General features: G+C 41.0%; 1 protein-coding gene across 1 annotated transcript; it reads right to left on the bottom strand.

Moving 5' to 3' along the window:
- Nucleotides 1-3472: 3472 nt before the first annotated feature.
- gnmt (glycine N-methyltransferase) lies at nt 3473-13923 on the bottom strand. The gene is made up of 6 exons (XM_055899159.1): nt 13533-13923; nt 10905-11032; nt 8470-8583; nt 7659-7801; nt 4106-4224; nt 3473-3733 (listed from the first exon to the last, which is right to left on the bottom strand). The coding sequence occupies exons 1-6, from the start codon at nt 13739-13741 to the stop codon at nt 3562-3564; spliced, it is 885 nt and encodes a 294-aa protein (XP_055755134.1). The 5' UTR covers nt 13742-13923; the 3' UTR covers nt 3473-3561.
- Nucleotides 13924-14713: the final 790 nt, after the last annotated feature.

Raw genomic sequence — 14713 nt, 5'->3', positions numbered from 1 at the left:
ATTCTTTTCACAAGCTAACAAAATAAAACGGCAGTTGTGATGCATGACATTTGAAATGTCCCATTTTGGTTTGATATGACCAATTTTTATGAATAATGTCTAATCTTCTTTGAGGAAAGTTAAGATTAACTATATTCAGAGTTGAGAGTGAAATATAAATAAAAATTAAGCAAGTGTGCTGTCATTTGAACAATCAAATCTTTGGATCATGAAAATATATTCATGAAGTAAAGCATTTCTTTGAGTGTAGAGCAAGCTCAAAGATTTGTCAGTGGGAAAAAAACATTTCAGTACCTTGCTTGCAAGGGTCACTTACGGCCAAATCAGTCTATCATTCCATTTGAATAATCCCTGGACTTTGCAAAGGTGACTAATGTTGAATAAAACTTGGATCAAAACAAGTCTATACAAAAGTTAAAGTAATTGGCCGATAGTACTGCACATGTTCAATGCCCATTGGAACATTGAATGAAGTTCCTCTATAAATTCTTTGTATTATACTCAACCAGCAGAGGGGGACATAGATCCTTATTTTGGTTAAATCAGCTCACAGTGCTGTGTCCACAACACTTTCCTTGTGTATGAGTCTAAGCGCATTCCTCAAAATACCCCACCAAGAGTACAAACTGTTTTTGGCTGAGCAACAAGCCGATTAAAGTTTTTAAAATTAATATCTGAGACACAAAGAGAAGCCTTTTTGATTGAACCTGGGTTGAAGCCTTTCACAGTACACTCCAAAATCCCGGAGAAAAAAATCAGAGGGGGGAAAGCAGTCTAATTTGACAAGGAATTTGTGGACAAAATGGGATTGCCAAATCTGTGCAAAGAACTCAGATGAAAGGAAATCGGTGAAAAAAAGCTATTGTTAATTCAGTTCCCGTAGAGACTGGTTACTTCACTAGGTTTATTGTGCAAGTCATTCCCCAGTCCCACAGAACATGTCCCACAGAACAAGTAAAAGTCAATTTCAGGTGAGCACAGCATTGCAAAACCTAACAAAATGGACACCATGCCCTTCACTCATGCAACGGTCTTCTGACCTCAGAGTGTGTGGCGCAATGCCAAATGACTGAATACAGGACTTGAAAAGGATGACCGTTGTAATCATTAGGGGAGAAAAGTGTGACAGAGATGGTGCTCTAAGCTTTTGCAATGAGGGACTTACATGGGTCAATGAGTGCAACTTTAACAATGGGACCCAGATGCATTCACTATAAACCGAAGGCTCATGCCTTTGAGCATTAGCTCCCAAGTAGGGCTGTTACGGTGACCGTATTACCGCCACACCGGTGGTGGTGGTCACGAGTCTGACCGCAGTCAAATTCCATGTGACCGTTTAGTCACAGTAACTAGGCTTCTCCAAACTCAGAGTGCTGCTGATCGTTAGTAGCTTACCAAACTTGCTAACTGCCTGGTACTCAGCACTCGGTTGTCCCTCTAAATCACTGACATCAATGCAAATGTGTTCGAAAATCTAATCAAACACTTCATGCAAGCCCATGGGCTCATGTTGCACAACATTTCTTTAGGCTACGCAGTTGCCTAAAAAGAGGATCGCATTAGCTTTCTAGAGGCTCGGCCTAATATATTTATTGTTCAACTTTCCCAATATTAAGCACATTGCTTCACAACAGGAGTATAGCCTACCTGGCTGGCATGAAAATGAACCTAGGGAAAAGCGGCCTCCACTCGCCATTTAAGTTCATAGATGACATGTATTTTTTCCCCCTGCCCCTGTTCCGAGACAGGGGCAAGATAATGGTCCATTCTAAGTCAAAACTAATTTCACACACATTATTTAGTATATGTAAAGATAGGATTAAATGAAGAACAGTCTGATGGGTGAAAATATTAGCCTATCACCTGTGAATGTGTGCAGTAAGGCAAGAAAGAGCACATCCTTTTTTTAAATGACTTCATAATACAAACCTTTTGATAAGGTCATCATAGCTAAAAAGTGGCCAAATAACTTCTTAAAATGAAGCCTAACTTTACATAGAGCCTAACTGGCATACATCTGATTTACAATTTTAAAAAATGCACCTTTATATAATGCATTACATGCATAAATCACATTTGCGGTCACATTTGAGAAGTGTTTTCCTGCATATGGATTGCATTTTGGAACATTCACACCTATAGCCTACTACAGTGTGAGAATTGCTGCACTTACAAAATGTGAAGAAGTAGCCTAACAATTTTGAATAGATCAACTTTTGTACTATGGGAGATTGTCAATCTACTTAGGCTAGTGCTTTTGCTGTTCGTTAGGCCTATTCATCTTGTTGGCTGACAAACAGTCAAATATGGACAGTTTTAACATCTTCAATATGCGCCTCAGAATTCGATAAGAGGGACATGCACAGCTGCGTCCCTGTTGCGTCTGTCTTCACTTGTAGCCTACTTCGGTGCTGAGATGCATGTGAGAAGGACCCGATCACATGACGGGCATTGGCTAATAAGAATTGAGATAGAGAGCCATGTGAGTGAGAGGTGCGTCAGAGCACGGCTGCCAGGAGAATTATAATGATTATATTCAGGACACAACGGCTACTTTGGCCACAAATTGCATGGATTTGTTTTAGGGGGCATTACGACCACACAAGGGGAATGCCGTTAGGAAATTCGAGGCCTGGTGAGATTATTATCAAGTGCTTGTCAAATTTTGAATGAGAGACTGATGAAGTGTGTGCAGCCTGCACAAGAAACAAAGCAGAGCTCTTGGATTTCATGAGACTTAAAATCATTAGGTCACTTCATGCAGCCTAAAATCTAAACATATCACAACTAAAGTTGCATAAATAAGTAAATTAAGCATTTAGGATGACCTGTTTCTTTGTTAACCGCTCAACACAGAATAGCCGCATGTGTGCACTCTCTCGGTAACGGTTTGGAGAAAATATCCTTTCTATTTTATTCAGCCACATTCAAATGTATTCTTCATACTCTAAAATAATGCCACAGAATTCTAAGAAACTCATCTGCTAAATGAACTAGTGCAGCCCACAGCCATTTGACATGTCCTTGTTAGACTCTGATCTGGCTAACTCAGAATACATTTTCTTCATATTTGTTTCTTTAAACTGGTCTAAAATAAATAATGGATTTATTGTGATGGTGTAAGCTATATTAAATGTATTTATTAGAGTTGTGATTCAATGTAGATGTTCCAAAAGGTCTGAATCAGTGGCTTGTCGGCTGTGTGTGGAAGCCAGGAGATGCTAAATGTGTTTATGTTAATTAATTGTAAATTACTTTGAGACCGGCAGTTATTTGCTTGACAATCACCGGCTGACAAAATACTACCAAGCACGGTTGGTAGATGCTTTCACATCACTCAAGATGGCTGTTGAGTGTCTCGTCTCTTGCGTTGCCTGAGCGTTGAAAGACCAAGGGATCGAACAGCATGAATATGGGCATTTGGGCTCAGGTTTGTTTTGGTTCAGAAAGGGAGAAGAGGCGGTTTTGAACAGAAGGGTCAGCAGAAGAGACATGACAGAAAGTGTAGGGAGAAATAATGAGGGTTGAGATACAAAATCGTGGGAAAGTTTTGTGTGGTCGCTAAGCGGTCTTCTTGACCACGTGGATGAAGTAGCAGGGGGCCTGGCTCTGGCCGGGGGTGTAGGTCTTGAAGTCGCCGTAGACACTGTGCTCGCACTTCCCGTGGAAGGCTCCCTCCAGGATCTCTTTGAAGTTGTCAATACGGTGAGGGTAATAGGACAGGCGGAATTTGCTGCGGGAACACAGACACGAGGCATAAAATGTGGGATCCCACTTAGTCTCCTAGCCAACAAGAACAAAATTAACAAATATAAAATGAAATTAAGATTTTAAACTTCAATGTAAAATAATACTGAACTAAATTATGAATTTGGTTGGAGGCAAGTAATCTCGTTTACTGGGTCATTTCTCACATGTGGTAAATTGCAAGTGCCTACTGGGTAAAAATAGCCATTCAACATGTTTTGAAAAGAGAAAACAGAACATTGCGCTCCATTGCAAAGGTAAGGTTGTCAATGTATTTGACCGCATTTTAATGTGCTCATGAAAAGTTTTACAATGCATTATGAATACATCTTAATGCTAATGATATAAGTAGTTGTACCTGAGTTCGGGGGAACTCTGTGGGCCCTCTGGCACCTGTACGGTGTAGTCCAGGGTGATCATGTGAGGCTTGTTGTCGACCCACAGCACAGAGGTGGTGATGTCCTGAGTAAGATCACTCTGAAAAATGACAGGCACACACACACACACACACACACACCATGGTGGTTAGCCACAAAACAGTATGGATAAGGACATGCATACAGCATAATACCGAGGCATGATGCAAACACTAGCATGTAAGAGAACTCATTACATTTTATTATGACTACAGTATATTGATGTAAAATAGTACAGAAGACAACTGTAACCCTTCAGTGGCCAATATAGGGACATAAACAAAATGTTGATAGCAAGGTGGTACTGCTAACTAATCACGTAAAAACAAGGAAGCTGTTGCTATGGATCTACAGGACGTTGAGCGCTGACATGGACTTTTTCCATAAGTGGGGGGAATTTGCTTAAGGACTGTTTACCTGGCTGTATTCATAGGCTGCACTTTACCAGACTTTATGAACGAGTGAGTAACTTTGAAAGCAGGTGCATACATTTTTAAGCAGGCCTAAGAAATAAAATCATTGTAGATCCCAGTCTACTTCTATCAGGGCATTGAGTTCAATGAAATCGGCATCTACTTTTCTACACTCTCTCTGAAATTGTTTTCATTGCAAAGACAATATCCGGCAGGCTTTAGGGAGATTTATGCCTAAAGCTCATCTGCTGGCCAGTTTTGGCAGGAATAGCATCCCCATAAATTAATGTGTCCGAATGACTTCTTCCTCAAGCAGTAAATGCACTCCCACATAGGCCAGTGGTTCTCAACATCCTTTAGGTTACTCAACCCCCAGTACCCCCTCATGTGATCCAGAGTGGCGAAGCGGTCTAAGGCACTGCATCTCAGTGCTAGAGGCGTCACTATAGACTGGTTCAATTACAGGCTGTATCACAAACGGCCATGATTGGGAGTCCCATAGGGCGGCGCACGATTGGCCCAGCATCGTCCGGGTTAGGGTTTTGCCGAGCTAGGCCGTCATTGTTAAATAAGAATTAGTTCTTAACTGACTTGCCTAGTTAAATAAATAAAATAAAAATATGTGCAACTGATGCAGAGGCATTTATGATTCTTCAAGTCCATCCGGTGGATAGGCCAGGGGTACTAGTATCCAAGGTTGAGAACCACCGACATAGGCTTTCACCGACCAAACACTTTTTAAACCCAGACAGCTTCAGTTTCTTGCACTTCATAATTCTCGTGAAAAACTAAGTAACATTTCCTCACTTTTAGATTTCCCTGAGCAACAAGGCTCGGCATAAACTATATTAAAATCAGAATGGCAATGTGGGCTAGTGATTGCGTAAGTGGTGCAATAGCCTTTACCTTGGGAACTATTCCAAGAGATATGCCTATTTTGAAGGGAGTGAAAGTTTACAGATAGGATTCCCTTGGAATGTTGCAGCTTTAGTATCCATGTTGTGATTATTATTGTTTCCCCTTGCCATGCGGTCACTATACATACACACACTACCAGTCAAAAGTTTGGACATACCTACTCATTCCAAGGGTTTTTCTTTATTTTTACTATTTTCTAAATTATAGAATAATAGTGATATAAAAATTATGAAATAACACATGGAATCATGTAGTAACCAGAAAAGTGTTAAACAAAACAAAAAATATTTTATATTCTTCAAAGTAACCACTCTTTGCCTTAATGCCAAACATGTGCAAAGCTGTCATCCTCTCCACCAGCTTCACCTGGAATGCTTTCCCAACCATCTTCAAGGACTTCCCACATATGCTGCGCACTTGTTGGATGCTTTTCCTTTAATCTGCGGTCCAACTCATCCCAGACCATCTCAATTGGGTTGAGGTCGGGTGATTGTGGAGGCCAGGTCATATGATCCAGCACTCCATCACTTTCCTTCTTGGTCAAATAAACCTTACATAGCCTGGAGGTGTGTTGGGTCATTGTCCTATTGAAAAACAAATGATAGTCCCACAATGCGCAATCCAGATGGGACAGCGTATCACTGCAGAATGCTGTGGTAGCCATGCTGGTTAAGTGTGCCTTGAATTCTAAATGAATCAGTGTCACAAGCAAAGCACCCTGACAACATCACACCGCCTCCTCCATGATTCACGGTGGGAACAACACATGGGGAGATAATCCGTTCACCTACTCTGCGTCTCAGACACGGTGGTGGGAACCAAAAATCTAACAAATGGACTCAGATTTCCACTGGTCTAAATGGCCCCTACTCATGTTTCTTGGCCCAAGCAAGTCTCTTCTTATTGGTGTCCTTTAGTGGTGGTTTCTTTGCAGCAATTTGACCATGGAGGCCTGATTCACAGTCTCATCTGAACAGTTGATGTTGAGATGTGTCTGTTACTTGAACTCTGAAGCATTTACTTGGGCTGCAAGCTGAGGTGCGGACATGAGGACATGTTTTTTTTTACAAAATAGAGCTATCTTCTGTATACCACCCCATACCTTGTCACAATGATTATCACAAGAATTGTCTCAAACGATCAAAAAGATAAGACAATACTGTGCAGCCGTCTTCATCGACCTGGCCAAGGATCGACTCTGTCAATCACTGCATTCTTATCGGCAGACTCAACAGCCTTGGTGTCTCAAATGACTGCCTCGCCTGGTTCACCAACTACTTCTCAGAAAGAGTTCAGTGTGTCAAATCGGCGGGCCTGTTTGGACCTCTGGCAGTCTCTTTGGGGGTGCCACAGGGTTCAATTCTCGGGCCGACTCTTCTCTGTATAGATCAATGAGGTCGCTCCTGCTGCTGGTGATTATCTGATCCACCTCTACGCAGACAACACCAATCTGTATACTTCTGGCCCTTCTTTGGACACTTAAACCTCCAGACGAGCTTCAATGCCATACAACAGTCCTTCCGTGGCCTTCAACTGCTCTTAAATGCTAGTAAAACTAACTTAACAAGGCACACCTCTATTATTTGAAATGTTTTTCCAGGTCACTACCTCATTAAGCTGGTTGAGATGATGTAAAGAGTTTGCAAAGCTGTCATCAATGCAAAGGGTGGCTACTTTGAAAAATCTACACTTTTTGGTTACTACATGATTCCATATGTGTTATTTCATAGTTTTGATGTCTTCACAATTACAATGTAGAAAATAGTAAAAATAAAGATAAACCCTGGAATGAGTAGGTGTGTCCAAACTTTTGACTGGTACTGTATATATATATATTTTATACACTGGATAGGTTCAGTGAAACGTGTCGTTTTACAGGGTCAGCCATAGTAGTACAGCACTCCTGGAGCAAATTAGGGTTAAGTGCTTGACGGTGATACATGCCATCCCCCCCAAAACAACAAATTAACTAAATAAAGGCGTAGGTAACTTGATATAGAGATTAGATGGAAGAACGGAATGGTTGGTCAGGACAGAGCGACAAACTAATATGATGGACAGATGGATTGACATAGACAAATAGATATGCCAACCAACCACTGCCGATACGTATTGTAGTATCTGAATGCAATGTACCTCAAACGTTTTTTTTTTTTTTTTGTACCTTGTAGTAGATGTTCTTGCCCTGGGGCGCTCGGCCTGTCTCCAGAATATAGTCGTAGTTACGGTGGTCGATGATTAGGATTCCCCCGGGTCTCACCATGCTGGCGATATTCTGCAGGGCTAACTTCTGATCACTCTGGTCCCCTGGGATAGACAAACATCGATACATCTGAACCACAAAACAATCAATGTACTGTTCCTGCCCAAAAAAATATATATAATACATTTTATCTTTCAAGACACTCAAGGACATCTTACATTAAAAGTAGGTCTACCTAAAATCAAATTTTAATTTGTCACATGCACCGAATACAACAGGTGAAAACCTTACCGTGAAATGCTTACTTACAAGCCCTTAACCAACAATGCAGTTCAAGAAAATATTTACTAAATAAACACGTTTTTTTTTGGTTTAGGGTAAGGGTTTGGGTTGGGGGGGGGAACATAAGAAACGGTTAAGGCACTGAAGGAAGGGTAGACAGAGTCAATCATGGACCATAGGCTATTGGCTTTCTTGAAGAGGTGTTTTTTTAAATGAGAGGACTGTCTCTGCATGTCGTATGTGTGGGGAGTGCATTACTTGTATACTGTTACTAGCACTTATACTGTTATAACGGAACTATCAATTATTACTTGCAAGGTCAGATATCATCCCGGTCCTGCAAAGCTACACAATGTGCAGGCTTTCGTTCCAGCCCAACACAGAGAAGGGACAATAATAAAGTACCAAGATCTTCAAAGAATACACAAATAAGTTACTTGCGGGTCCAAAATCAGTTAGGTAATGACAATACTGGCTGCCTGCCCCTCACCTTTGAAGTCTGGCAAGTGAGCAAAGGAGTTCCCCAGGCAGATGACTGCATCAAACCCATTCCCTGGCTTCTGCACATCTTCTGTTAGTGTCAGCCAGTTGGCCTCTTCGATCACTGGAGGAGGGTAAGGAAAAAGAGGAACAAAATTAAGAAATTATATTTAGGTCTAGAGTATTTTCTTTTGACATCTTCCCTCCTAGTTTAATACCAATTAGGAAAGCTGAGGAATTGTGTTAGCTCTGCCTAAGCTTTCGCTCAGCGGGCTAACAAATAGAGATAACCGTTAAATCAGTTACAAATACATTTTACCGGTCATGCTTATTGGTCTATAGCACAGGTGTCAAACTCATTCCATGGAGGGCCGAGTGTCTGCGGGTTTTCGCTCCACCCTTGTACTTGATTGATGAATTAACATCACTAATTAGTTAGGAACTCCCCACACCTGGTTGTCTAGGGCTTTATTGAAAGGAAAGACCAAAAACCTGCAGACACAAGGCCCTCCGTGGAATGAGTTTGACACCCCTGGTCTATAGGGTCATTTGCATAATTGTGTGGAGTTAAACTGCAGCGTGTGTATGTTCGTTAGTCATCAAGCATCTTATCACATACCCACAGCATACAGAGCCTATCACCTGTCAGACAGCACAAGAGTAGCTCCTCAAAAAGTCTGTAGGCTACTGGAGTGAAACCTGCTTTTGTAAGCCCAGTTATTGCACAACAAATAACAATTCTCAAATCAAACTTTATGTCACATTGTTATGGATTTTATGAATAATGACTAAATGATGTATACATTTAACGTAGAACTATAACTAAAACTACCCTGTCATTGTATGGTTGTATGAAATGTATTAGAATCATACCTCTATAAATCTGATGTGTGTAGTTTTAGTCAGAATTAGGACAAGGACTTTTTGTTCCTTTTTAGTATGTAAGCAGGGTGCAAGTGTGAGACAATGTATGAGATAAGAGGAGCTATCGACAGACAAGCTCTACTACTGTGTTCCTTACAGGACATTCTGTCCTCACCCAGGGAGGGGAGAGATAATCTACTACAAGCCCAAGGTATAACAGGTGGCAGACAATGTATGACAGGAAGACTTGCCATTGTATCCGAGAGGGACATTTATGACGAAATGTGAGGTATATAGACCAGTGTACAGGAAATGATAGGCAGAACGTTCAGGTAATTAAACATGTGACTTTTGTAGACTGGGCCTCCGTCTACTTTTATTTCTATCAGTATCTTACAAATCATGATATAGCAGACGGAGTAATTTAATTGAATTGGTTAAAGCCCATGATGACTTAATTCTCCTAACACACATGCACTGAATACAACAGGTGTAGACCTTACCGTGAAAGAACTCTTTCTTGAACTGCACTGCTTTAAAATGATAAATTAACACAATAAAATAACAACAAAGAGGCTATAAACGATTCTAAACACAATCACGTTTAACTTGCGACCACGATTAAAAAGGAGCCATTTTTTATTTCTGAACTCTGAATTAAAGCACATCTCCCATTCACCATTCAGGTGTATAGGCTATAGCCTGCCTACCATTGACTATCAAAGTGTCACCCACCACTTTGCAATGTGATCTTGAAGTAAAATTGTTTGAAACCTGAATGTTTTACTTTAAATAATGAGGCATGTCTTACCTTGCAAAAATCCACCCGTAGAAATGTGGATGCAATTATTTTACAAGACTTCCTCATGCCATTAACAGCATTTCTGTCCTGTTCTACATATCAACTTTCTTCCGTTGTCCAGAAGCCAAAAGGCACAATCCTAGTCATATTGACAACACATTATAGTTCTTGCTTTTAGAATCCCCCTCTAAGTTTTTAACCTTGGTCATAACTGATAATATTAGGTTAAGAACGGTGTTTTACGCAAATTGCCTTTTGGCAAATGTTTGAAAAGTGAGTTTTATTAGCTGCTTCATTACAGGACTTGCATGTCCAATAATATGTCCTTTTGAACAGTAAGACGATAGGCGGGCTATTGTTGCATGTTTCCATTAAGCTCTTAATGAAAAAAATGTCCTGTCCTTGTACGCATGCTTAGTATCAGAAAGGAACAGGCAAAGCGAGAAGTTTCACTCTCGCCAAAAATCTGTCCAAAACAAACCCGTATTATTTTTGGCCTAAGCTCGCCGCCTGCCCTCCCACCTTGGGCCGACTCCCATCGTTAGGGCGGAAACATAAGCATCTCATCATTATATATAGATCTCTAATAGTATTTTCTGTCGGTCACCTCATTTTACTGTTTTGATTTGCTTTTTACTGTTTGTTGACCGGTAAAATGAAGGTTAGTTAGTCAGTCAGGCGGCAGCAAGATTGACCGAAATGTGCATCCCTACTAACAAAGCATTGTTGCGCACAGGAGAAGCCCATTTGAAGCTGTCAGACACACCCTCACTACTCACCCCACTGGTCAAAGGCACGCTCTTTTCTCCTCTCCCACCTTTCCTTCAGGGCGTACTTGAGCATTTTGTCGCTGGCGTCCACGCTCGTCATCTTAAATCCCTCCTCCACCAACATGATGGAGTCCACGCTGCAATAACACAAAACCATTGCCGTTGGGTTTTGAACAAATGATTTGCTTATCTAACCTTCAAGGGGAAGTTCGGGTGTGGAAGTTCTTGTAGAAACACATAATAACGATAAACATTCCACGTTTGGCAGTAACAAAACCACATAGGCCTATATGAAGTTGCTAGCTTAGTTTAGCACAAAGCTAGGCGTCAGCTACCTAGTCCCTAAATGGTCCTAAGCTAAACTATCACTGCTTTTGTTGGGTGTGTCACTCATTTCAGTGTGTTGCTAAGGATAAGGGCAAACAGTCTGGTTGACGGAAAAATGGATAACAAACACCTTACAAATGATGACCAAAATGTATAGTGACACCTGCAACAGGTTTGTTAAAGCCAACGCTCATACATTTTAGTGCACAGCGAACACACCATAGAAACATTTGTGAATGGGGTGGACCTGTGGTCAAGCTTTTGCTGAGCTGGCAGTCTGTGCCAATTATTTCCATAGTAGACCATTGCGACAAATCGAAACCGCATTGGCCGTTAAATGAGTCACGCTCACCGAATCGTCGGTTGAGAAGAGGGATTTAGTACTCAGAGAGCAAGAGTATACAAGTAGATCCAATGACAAAACAACTAGATGGTTTGCTACGGCAGAACATTCCAAAAGCCCCAAATAGCATATAGCACGGACACTCCTAAATAATCCCATTCCACCAGCCATGTTTACTATGGGAGATACCAGGGCACACTTGCGAGGGTGCAGCCAAACTCAAAAAGGTCTACTGCACTACTCTGCCGGTATGTTCATATGACCATGGATTTCTCCTTGAAAATGAGGATAATTCTACAACTGCCACACGGTTCGCCATGTGAATTAAGACGCGTGTTAGGGCCATAACTCAAATTAGCTCAGTAGAAGAGTACACCAGATAGTGACTACTGTACAAACCAACCAGATCTCAAGTGTAGCAATGATGCAATGATTAGGCTAACACATTGTCTGGACTTAGCCAGTCAAAATCTTTTCCAATTCATCTACTTACTAATCATGGATTTCAGAGGCCCCATGGTCAGTGCTACTGCAGTTGACGAGACATGTGAAAAGACAATCAACTCCTCTTGTTAAATTCAATGCAATAGATTTAAGTTATTTACTACATTGCACAATGGCAAAGTGTTTCCTATACAATATACACAACCCTGACACTTATGTAGGCGTTTGCATTGGCCATCACATCTTTGCCAATGCAATATGCCTTTGTTTCCAATAATCAATGGTCTATCCAACAATGGCGACATAACCGAATGCAATAAGTTTACATTGTTTGGAAAAACATGTTGATGACTAGGCAGCTTCCCAGATTATTTGACCTCCAAAAACAGATACACACCATCTGTGTTTAGGAACACCAGTCAAAACACACCACTATCCGGCCAATATTGGTGCAAAGCACGGAGTCACTTTTGCCCAGTACACACCCTTACAGAAGGTTTAGATGGGCTATTCTTTGGAATTTTCCAACTTGATGTGCTGGACAGGCTATTCCAACCTGTACTTTTTTCCATGGGTGTGAGTAGCCCCATCTGCCCAACCAATCTGAAAACAGCTCCACATTTTACCCCGGCATGAGTGAACATTTGGTATGTGGCAAAACGTTTCATCAGCATTGAAGTGGTACAGCTAAATGGAGCTATGAGTTATGTTATGTTCCATAACTTAAACGTGCAGGTAGTGCCTAGAAATCTGTAGACTATGCCCTGAATAGGGACCCATAATGAAAACAAAACATCTCTTCACAGGTAGCAAGCTGGTCCATATTGTGTAAGAAAACAATACACCAATTTACTATATTAAATCAAGATGTATGCCTTCTAGGTGTAATCCCAAAACTGCCGACAGGGTTATTATGATAGTAAGCACTAGTAGGTATCAAGGTATGTAAACATGTATACACTGCTTTCTGAAGTGACCCAATGGCAGCAGTTTGCAACTGAGCATTTGTTGGTAATATCTAGGGAAATAAATGTATGCCACATTGGGTTCCATTCACACAGTCTTTTGAGCTAATCCATATCCAAAACAAATCCAGTGTTGAGTAAATGTGGGAACGGTTAATTTGGGTGAAATTCGTAAATTGCAGTTCAACGCTGAGCAGATTTCCTTAAAAATGCCTACATTTCCGCAGAATAAATTTGGCTTTTCATTCGTTGGAGGCTGTCCTATCTAGCCAAAACACACGACGTTTATTTTGTGGAAGCGTACATTGCATAAAAAGCAGGTGGTAACTAATGGAATATTTCAGCAACTGCAATCAAGGCCTAGCCAAACGCTAGACACGAAAGAGACGACGCTACAAGCAATACGAACCACACGTAAATCTGAAAGGTTTGTTTAGAGCTCGATGTGTTATGTGCTTATTATAGGGATGTTTGCAGTGGCCTACGAGGGCCCACAAGCTGGTGTGTACGGATAAATGTACAGTTCAGAAATACTAGCTGTATCGGTGACATGCCTACCCTGTGCCGCAGGCAACATCCAGTATCCTTTGCACATCGTGCCGTTTTAGCAAGGACACCACCCAGCTTTTGTATTCTTCCGTTCTACTCCGCGTGTCTCCGATGTACAGCTGCCAGACCTTTGCTGCTTTTCCGTCGGCATATTGATCAGGAAGCCCCACGGAAGCAACGCCGAGAGAACGCGTCCGAAAAACACTGTCGACTGACATTCTGTATCTTCAGGGATCACACTGACTGCTACTTTGTGCAGAAATATCCAATTCTAGACTACTGGAATATTTATGAAAATAGTGAGGCACGTAATTATATATTGGATATCTGTATTTTTATATCTAGCCTTTCGCCACCTAAGTCTTAACGGTGTTATTATTATTTATACTAGCTAGAGATAAACTGGAAGCGAAACTTTAGCCCAATGAGACTCCTGTATACTCACGCCTTCTTTCTGATTGGACACGGCGTAGTCCTCAGGTCAACATTGAGGAGTTAAATTAATGTCCGGCCATCTCCTGGTGCTGGTGAAGCGGGTTAGCATTGATTGCATTCGATTTGGAACCGGGCTGCCACTTTTCAAATGAAAAAAGTAATGCTTTTTATATATATATATATAAAAAAAAAAAGGGTTTATCTGCCTTAATGAAAACAAGTTTGAAAATGTGGAGATATATTTTATGGAAAAGAGATGTATTTTTATGAAGGAAGCATCATTTTGCCTTGTTGACACGTCTGAGAGGCTCAGATTACTGTTCGATTTGAGGAGGCGCTCCTCACTCACCGCTGTTCTTTTCGCGGGCCATATCTCGGTGCACTGCGGCACGGGTTAATAGAACTCCCTCAATCGTGTGAGATGATGAAACATGGATCAAAATTCTCCGCCCTAAATCTAGTGTTTCATGAGTTGTATGAAAGTAAAACAGATGTTGAGGCCGCTGAATGAAATATGTGGTTAATGTTGAATTTAAGTGAAACATTTGAGTGAAACATTTATTTGTAGCCTATTATAGTTCTAAGCAGCTAACAATACAATTGCCATCAAGAACTGATGCTACAAGTAATTTTTCAAAGTCCACAATACACATACTATGTAGGCCTAACCACTATCAAACGTTAGAATTACACCATTTGTCTATTTGATGTGAGTATTTTTTTTATTAGTCTGCAAAAATTTACAGCACAACATT

This window comes from Salvelinus fontinalis, chromosome 35, assembly GCF_029448725.1.
Source record: "Salvelinus fontinalis isolate EN_2023a chromosome 35, ASM2944872v1, whole genome shotgun sequence".
Classification (NCBI taxonomy): domain Eukaryota; kingdom Metazoa; phylum Chordata; class Actinopteri; order Salmoniformes; family Salmonidae; genus Salvelinus; species Salvelinus fontinalis.
The sequence above is the reverse complement of the archived record's forward strand: the minus strand, read 5'-3'. Positions and strand labels throughout refer to the sequence as shown.

Bases quoted from the DNA above. Each gene is read 5' to 3' on its own strand.
- gnmt (XM_055899159.1), bottom strand. From the start codon at position 13,741: ATGTCAGTCGACAGTGTTTTTCGGACGCGTTCTCTCGGCGTTGCTTCC. The intron at 7,802-8,469 runs GTGAGGGGCAGG...TGTCTATCCCAG, and splicing joins TCACTTGCCAGACTTCAAAG to GGGACCAGAGTGATCAGAAG. The intron at 3,734-4,105 runs GTACAACTACTT...GTGTTCCCGCAG, and splicing joins CAGAGTTCCCCCGAACTCAG to CAAATTCCGCCTGTCCTATT.